The 8,963-nt window shown below is 39.1% G+C and overlaps 1 protein-coding gene across 1 annotated transcript; it reads right to left on the bottom strand.

The window, feature by feature from the left end:
* Window positions 1–2,865: 2,865 nt before the first annotated feature.
* On the bottom strand, window positions 2,866–7,910 carry LOC132536410 (zinc finger CCCH domain-containing protein 11A-like; the record flags this gene model as incomplete). The annotated part of the gene is made up of 3 exons (XM_060184216.1): window positions 7,729–7,910; window positions 3,342–3,461; window positions 2,866–2,986 (listed from the first exon to the last, which is right to left on the bottom strand). Coding segments are annotated over exons 1-3 (295 nt in total), but the record flags the coding sequence as incomplete, so codon positions are not given.
* Between the last annotated feature and the right edge of the window lie 1,053 nt (window positions 7,911–8,963).

The following is an 8,963-nucleotide window of genomic DNA, read 5'->3' as shown; positions in this document are numbered from 1 at the left end:
AAAAAGTAACTGGAAGATTGATATTCTTTGACAAAAAAAGAGAAAGAGAGAGAAAGGACTCCTGGAAATTGTACTTCATACTTTAAAGATAACATACAGTGACAAACCAAATTAAAATAATTGCATTTTGGCAAATGCCTCATTGTAGGAGAGCAAAACCCAACCCTTTAAAGCAGGAGAATACTATGAAAACACTCTGTGAACATAGTGTTGCTGGCACAGAGAAGGCAGGTAGACTTCTGGATGGTGAATTCAGAGAATGAACAGATCAAGCTGAATCACTGAAGATTTTGTTGAGTCTCAGGAGAGCGTGCAAAAATCACTGGAGGTGTGGCATCTAATTTAAGTGTAAGAGAATGAAGGTGACTACTAAGCTGAAACATGGAAACCAATCTGAGGGCCAAGTGGCGGTGCGTCTGGTTAAATGCATACGCTATAGCACCCAAGGACCCAGGTTCAAGCCCCTGATCTCCACCTGCAATGGGCAACATTCACGAGTGGTGAAGTAAAGCTGCAGGTATCTCTCTTATCTCTTTCTCTATCCCCCCAATTTATTTCTGTCTCTATCCAATAATAAATAAAAATATCATTACAAAAAATTAATCAATTTTTCTTGGTTTGGCTAAGATGGTATGATGGTGGTTTGGCTCAGGGTCCAAAAAGTAAGTCAGGTACTAGATAGGGTAGGTTGGTAAAAGGAACAGGGCTCCTGCCTGGAAGTGGTGAGAAATATGAAAGTCACATATAGATTCTTCTAGAAGCAGAAGTGTCTAAGCCGGCACATGGCCTTGCTCTTCTCACTTATGAAACACACTTTCACACATTCACACAGGACAACTTGACTCTAATTGTTTAACCCTCTGGTGGAAAAGTTCCTTTTACCCTTAAGAGAACAGTCTCACTACAAAACAAAAAAAAAAGGGGGGGGGGAGTGGGGCGGTAGCACAACAGGTTAAGCGCAGGTGGCACAAAGCCAAGGACAGGCATAAGGGTCCCGGGTTCAAACCCCGGCTCCCCACCTGCAGGGGAGTCGCTTCACAGGCGGTGAAGCAGGTCTGCAGGTGTCTGTCTTTCTCTCCCCCTCTCTGTCTTCCCCTCCTCTCTCCATTTCTCTCTGTCCTATCCAACAATGGTGACATCAGCAACAACAACAATAACTACAACAATAATACAAGGGCAACAAAAGGGAATAAATAAATATTAAAAAATTAAAAGAGAGAAATTATCCTTTTTTAAAAAACTAAGTTTAGAAACTCTGGAATAGTTGATTTTCTTAAAATTCTTTTTTATTATTTTATTATTATCTTTATTTTTTCTTGATAAAGATAGCACGTTCTGATTGGGCCCTCCTCAATCGCTATCGAACAGGCCATGGCTGGTGCGCCACTATGTTCCATCGCTGGAGACCAGAGATTACCCGAACTGCCCCTGCGGCTCCAGACAGACTATGACCCACATAGTCAACGACTGCCACCTCTCCAGATTCAAAGGAGGTCTCGAAACTTTACATCAGGCTCAACCTGACGCTGTTGACTGGCTACGGAAGAAGGGCAAACTCTAGAAGAAGAAGAAGAAGATAGCCAGAAATTGAGAGGAAGGGGGAGACAGAAAGGGAGAGAGACAGAGAGACACCTGCAGCCCTAATCTACTCGTGAAGCTTCACCCCTGCAGGTGGGGACCAGGGGCTCAAACCCAGGTCCTTGTGCTTAGTATCATGTCATGATTTTTGACCAAATCACCCCATGCCCTCTGCTGACTATTACAACACATCACACACCCTGTCCAACTAACTTTATTCATCATTGGGTGCTGTGAGTATACTCCACCACTGGGTTCCAGTATGGCCTATCCATGATTAAAAAGTGATACTCATTTGGTTTGGATTGGGAGATGCATACGGGAAAGTGGGCCCTATCCAAGGGTTCCAGGACTGGGGGAAGTAGGGGCTCTATAGTGGAGATGTGAGGTTCCTGCTGTCTTAGGGTTCAAAAAGACAATCGATAGTTAATGTTATCATCACATTATTTGTTAATTGGGTTAACTCTGAAAAGTCCTTTTGTTATGGTTTGCTGTACAGTATCCAGTATCTTGTATATATTGCCGATCACAACCTAACCAACGCAACGATTGCCACCTCAACATGCTTCACCTCAGACTGTGTCCAGAGACTTCACGTGTGGAATGACAACCCTTCAGCTTCATTACTCGGGTGAGACCTTTCCTTTCATAGTACACTCTAATTTCATCTCAGGTGGTTCACTTTCTAACAAAGTCCCATAACCTAGATATACACCAGTTTCTGTGAGAGAGAGCTTATGTGCACACGTATCCATAAACTACTGCAAAATATATACCTGAAAGCAGTAGTACACTAGAGTTTGTAGTGAGTACCTCCCTAACACTTCCTCTCCACTATTCCAAGCTTGGGATCCATGATTGCTCAACAAATTGTTTGGCTTTGTATGTTAACTCTCTTTTCAATCACCAGGTTCCAGATGCCACCAGGAAGCTGGCTAGGCTTCCCTGGATTGAAGACCCCACCAATGTGTCCTGGAGCTCAGCTTCCCCAGAGACCCACCCTACTAGGGAAAGAGAGAGACAGGCTGGGAGTATGGACTGACCAGTCAACGCCCATGTTCAGCGGGGAAGCGATTACAGAAGCCAGACCTTCTACCTTCTGCAACCCTCAATGACCCTGGGTCCATGCTCCCAGAGGGCTAGAGAATGGGAAAGCTATCGGGGGGGGGGGGTGGGATATGGAGATTGTGTGGTGGGAATTGTGTGGAGTTGTACCCCTCCTACCTTATGTTTTTGTTCATTAATCCTTTCTTAAATAAAAAATTTTAAAAAAAGAGTGATACTCACTACTACTTGGTGGCAGAAATAATCCATTGATGTTTCTAGGTTTGCTGTGATAGAAGATACAACTGATCTTCACACAGCCAAGAGGTTGAGTTTCCCAGAAGCATGAAATGCTGCAGTTTTGCTAGACAGAGGAGGGAGGGGAGATACCGATCAGATGCTGTATTCAAAATAGAGACGACGTGCTTATGACACATGACAAAATGACCAAAAAAATCGAACGCGTTATTTAGAACCACCAGAGTGTTTCCTGGATTTTGGCGTTTCTACATTTTTCAATGGAAAATACATAATGGTCATCATTATTATTACTGTTGTTGTTGTTGTTGTTATTCATGAGAATTTAAGTTGAACAAGGTGTGAAATCCTAAAAATAATACTGGGAGGAATTTCTCATCTGTGGTGTCTTAAGAACATATTCCAGTATTACTAAATGGAGACCCTTTTTTAACAAGCAAGAGGCCGATGAGAAATTCTACCTGCATTTCCATGTGTCTAAATCTGCAGAGTGGATCTAAACATTTCCCCTCTCTCCATAACGTGCATACAGTGTCACTGCCAAGGGCCTCTTCACAGTGTCGGAATCGGCACTGGGAACCCTAAAAGGAAAGGCAAGCGGGATAGAAAACTCATATCACCATGTCAGCACTCAGCAACAGAAGCTTGTCAATGAAAGAAAACACGATTAGATCAAATAATAATAAATACTATACATATTAGTCTATAGCTTAAATTTTAGCAAATTGACCTCCTGTTAGTGAGAAATTGACACTATAATCTAGTTATGGCTAAAAAAAAAATGGTCAAAAAGTACGTACCACAAATCAACGAATGAAATGATCTTTCCGCTATCAGTTCATTGATATGATTCATGAAGGGTAAATACTTTAAAACAGTGATATTGTTAATCACACATTTAGTGACAGAACAAACTGATTTCCTTTTGTAACATCAAAGGGAGAAGGAAATAGGATTTATTGACCGTATTCTATTTGTGAAATGATCCACACTAGTTACTACTTTTTAAAGCCAAAACTATACTTTTAAAAGCATGTCTACAGGGAATGGATATGAAATTTAAGCTTATTGTGGAATTTTCAGTGATTTCAAAGCCATGTTACACTGTATGTAACATGTAAGCTTTGAACATTGGGTGTGCAAAGATTTTTTTTAAATCATGTTGGGAGTCTGGCAGTAGCTCAGCGGATCAAGCGCACAAGGACCAGCGGAAGAATTCCCGGTTTGAGCCCCCGTCTCCCCACCTGCGGGGGAGTTGCTTCACAGGCAGTGAAGCAGGTCTGCAGGCGTCTTTCTCTTCCCCTCTCTGTCTTCCCCTCCTCTCTCAATTTCTCTCTGTCCTATCCAACGATGACGACAACAATAATAACTACAACAATAAAACAACAAGGGCAACAAAAGGGAATAAAAATATTTTTAAAAAAAATCATGTTAAAATATATATACACTGATCTCTTTCTGTGTCAACAAAAGCAGATGGCAGTGATTTTAATAAATTGTCATCACTATATTTATTCTCTTTTACATATAAATACATAATTGGGGGAAATGCACCTGGTTAAGCACACACATTACAGTGCACAAGGACCTGGGTTCAAATCCCTGGTTCCCATCTGCAGGGGGAAAGCTTCACTGGTAGTTAAGCGGGGCTACAGTTGTCTCACTGTCTCTCCCCCTCTCCATCTCCCCCTCCCTTCTCAATTTATCTCTTTCTCTATATAATAGATTAAAAATATAAAAAGTAAATCATATAAAAAGGAAAACATGCAAGCAAAGCAGTTGTATAATAAGAATATTCCATTAAGTTCTCTGCAGAGAAGAGTAAACGAGTTCTATGCTTTTTCCATATTGGTCACCTCTCTTTCAATCCCGCCATCACTATTTTCCTCATTTAAAAAATGACTGTGCCCCATTCTCTTGAAGGGAGGTTGGACCTATAGGAATACAAATGTTACACAGCCTCCTGCACAGAATATAGGCTCCACATCAATTGGTGTTAAATACAGTTAACAATATTGATATATTTTTCCCATATTTGGGAGCTTTTCTCTTCCCTGATACAACTTGCTAGTCCTGTTTCCAACTCTGACATCATCTCCTCAGACAATACCTTTGGTCCACCTGCATGTTAGCTGTCGGGAACAGGCAAAAATTAGTAGAGACAGAGTTCCTTGAAATAGACCTAAAATAGACCTACTAGCTTTTTCCAAAATGAAGACCCCAAATCTCATCTTCTTTATGTTTGTCTTTAGGTTCCTGATTATTAAACAATTTGTTCTTCTTTATATCTAAATGTTTTTTTAAGACACCAAGTTGCAGATGCTACCACAATGCCTACCTGACTTCTCTGAGCAGACGACCTTACCAACCTACTCTGGAGCCCCACCTCTGCAGAGCCCCACCCCACTAGGGAAAGACAGAAACAGGCTGGGAGTATGAACCCACCTGCCAACACCTATGCTCAGTGGAGAAGCAATTACAGAAGCCAGACCTTCCACCTTCTGCATTCCATAATGATTCTGGGTCCATGCTCCCAGAGGGACAAAGAATTGGAAAGCTTTCAAGGGAGGGGAGGGGACACGGGACTCAGGTGATGGGAATTGTGTGGAATTCCACCCCTCTTATCCTATGGTCTTGTTGATACTTTTTATTTTATAAATTTAAAAAAATAAATAAATAACTGTGTTTCATAGCACAGAGTATTGCAGTAGGGGCTAGACAAATTAATTCACATTGCCATTTTTAACTTCTGACTCCATTACATGTATAAAATCAAAAAGTAAATACTTCATCTGCCCAGTGCTTCTATTTTCTCAAGTATCAAAAGGGACTAAAATGTCCTCTTCATAGAGTGCTATAAATAGGGCATTATAGTTGCTATTGTTTTCTGGTACATTCATTCCACTGTTTTGTTTAATATTTATTTATTAATGAGAAAGAGGGGAGAGAGAGAGAGAGAGAGAGAGAGAGGAGAGAGAGAGAGAGAGAGAGGGAGAGAGAGGGAGAGAGGGAACCAGACATCACTGGTATATGTGTTGCTGGAAATTGAATTCAGAACCTCACGCTTAAGAGTCCAGTGATTTATCCACTGTGCCACCTCCCAGACCATCATTTCACTGTTTATTGAGAGCATACTACTAGTGCTAAGTGCTTGGGAATACAGCAGCTAAACAGACAAAACTCTGCCCACATATACCATAAATTCTACTATTTCTTATTGCCCCAGGGTCTAAGCATAAAGTAACAGGCAGTAGAAGTTGAATCTAATTTCTGAAAGACCTTCGACTACTGAGATTGGCCGGCAGAGGTGAAATACATCAGATACCTCAGTCCTTTCACTGAGATTTTCTGTACAAACATGAAGTTCCAAACATTGAGCTTAGATTAATTTTTTTTTTCAATTTAATTTTACAAACTTTGGTTCATATTTGGCTGATTTGTTGATTTTCTTCCTTCCTTCCTTTTTTTTTGCCTCCAGGGTTATTGTCGGGGCTCGGTGCCTGCACCACGAATCCACTGCTCCTGGAGATCATTTTTTCCCCTTTTGTTGCCCTTATTGTTTTATCATTGTTGCGGTTATTATTATTTTTGTTGTTGTTGTTGTTGCTGCTGTCGTTGGATAGGACAGAGAGAAATGGAGAGAGGAGGGGAAGACAGAGAGGAGGAGAGAAAGACAGACACCTGCAGACCTGCTTCACCGCCTGTGAAGCGACTCCCCTGCAGTTGGGGAGCCGGGGCTCGAACCGGGATCCTTATGCGGGTCCCTGTGCTTTGCGCCACGTGCGCTTAACGGGCTGCACTAACGCCCCACTCCCTCTTTCTTTTTCTTTCTTTCTTTCTTTCTTTCTTTCTTTCTTTCTTTCTTTCTTTCTTTCTTTCTTTCTTCCTTCCTTCCTTCCTTCCTTCCTTCCTTCCTCCTTCCCTTTCTTTCTTTTTCCTTTTTTTTTTTTGTCCATGATATCAAGTACTTAACTTTTTATGGGAGAAATATTCTAACTGGGTTATCGAATGTCAGATAAGGAATAGATGAATTATATTAAGTTTGATAATAACCTGAATACAACTATTTTAAATTTATATAACATCACACTAATCGAGAGAATGATGAACCATACAGTGTTTCAACATTGCGAGCAATAATATAGGAAGAATGGCCACATGAAAATTTAAAAGTCATAGATACATAGCTGCCAAAATTAAAGATAGTCTTAAACAAATCATTATATTAAATCACTCCACATTTACCCGAGAGAAAGTCAATATATATATATTCAAAGAACATAAAATTTTGTGAATTGGGCAGTAGCGCCTTGGGTTAAGCGCACGTGGCGCAAAGCGCAAGACCAGCGTAAGGATCCAGGTTTGAGCCTACAGCTCCCCACCTGCAGAGGCGTCACTTCACAGGCGGTGAAGCAGGTCTGCAGGTGTCTGTCTTTCTCTCCCCCTCTCTGTCTTCCCCTCCTCTCTCCATTTCTCTCTGTCCTATCCAACAACGACGACATCAATAACTACAACAACAATGAAAAAACAATAAGGGCAACAAAAGGGAAAATTAAAAAAAAATTTTAAAAATAAAAAAAAGAACCTAAGATTTTATTTACTTCAATCTTTATTTCTTTTTAAGCAAATCCCTTTACTGAGAACACGCTCACTTACAAAGCTGTTGTCACAAGGGTAGAATTTCACATCTCACCCACAACCAAATTTACTTCAATTTTTTAAAATATGTAAAATATTTTGGATAAAAATAGTTAATTCTGAACAGTTGATACAAATTACAGTCAGATCTCTCTTTATTGCACTAAAAGGCTTATACATGTGAAGTACTGTAAAATGTACAATATTTACCTTTAAGCATGTAGAGTTATAAAAGAAATAGCAGTCATTCCCAACTTCTGCCATTTTCAACTCTCTTGCTGCTAATCCAATGTTTTTTTTTTTAATATAAGAATTGCAGGAATGCAAATATGAGAACTATCAGTTGTGTAGGGGGGAAAAGAATGTCTTTTCCACAGTCTTTCAGGCTATCAGTAGTATTTCTTTAAAACTGACCTCCTGTTGACAGTATAGTACACGATAGATAATTCTTAAATAAATTTAAATTAGAAGATACCTTCTCTAGCTTTGCAGAAATGTTGAAAGTGGTTGCTAGTACGCACACAAACTCAAACTTCCAGAATTTTCCTCACTGTTACATAATTCATTGTTTGTTCATCATAAATGACCTCACTTGCAACTGTAAGTTAGTTTACTGAAGAGAATACTGCATAGTTTTTCTATTACTAAGTTTTAATATAACAGAAAAACCAGTAAAAGTAAAACAGTATGTTGAATGTGGAACAAATGAATTCATAATTTCCTAAGTAAGAAATATTATTTCACAAGTAAGTAGCCACTTTCTAGTCCATATTTATATACATGGTATGGAAACATCTTTTTTTTTAAGTAGGTAAATGCATTATATATTCTAATAAACAGACTTATTTAAATGGGTACTTACAGGTATCCACTGATTTGAAAAAGAATAGTCATTCAGGTTGTGACATTTTAATATATACCTGAAAATAAATTGTACTAATTCATCTTGTAGCTATAATCCCTTCATTGTTTTATCCATAATAAAAGGAGGAAAAGCTTCGTTCAAAGTGCTGGAAAATTTCGAGAATTTGTTGAAAGCAAAGTAAAACAGTACTTTAATTCCCAAAATGAAGCATTTAGATCTGTGGTTACTGCAGTTTTTCTTCATATCAGTGTCTTTGCTAAATGCACTAGAAAGTAGCAGAAATTGCCAATATTCATAGTATATAACTTATAAGATGCTATATCACTGACAGATCAGATTATGTCAAAATGTGTTTTAAATAGCAATGTACTTTTAATGGAAATAAGATCAAAGGATTGGATTCTCATTTTGGCTAAGTAAACTAAGTCACTATGAAAATTAGGTAAAAATCTCTGAAATAAACTAAAATTTGAAAAAAAAAATTTGCCCGTAAACAAGAGGAAATGATAAAAAAATAATAATAATAAAACACCCAGAAGAAACAAGGTAAGTAGAAAAAAAAAAGATTTGGCTAAACCCA

Source organism: Erinaceus europaeus, unplaced genomic scaffold, assembly GCF_950295315.1.
Source record: "Erinaceus europaeus unplaced genomic scaffold, mEriEur2.1 scaffold_430, whole genome shotgun sequence".
Taxonomy (NCBI): Eukaryota; Metazoa; Chordata; class Mammalia; order Eulipotyphla; family Erinaceidae; genus Erinaceus; species Erinaceus europaeus.
The sequence above is the reverse complement of the archived record's forward strand: the minus strand, read 5'-3'. Positions and strand labels throughout refer to the sequence as shown.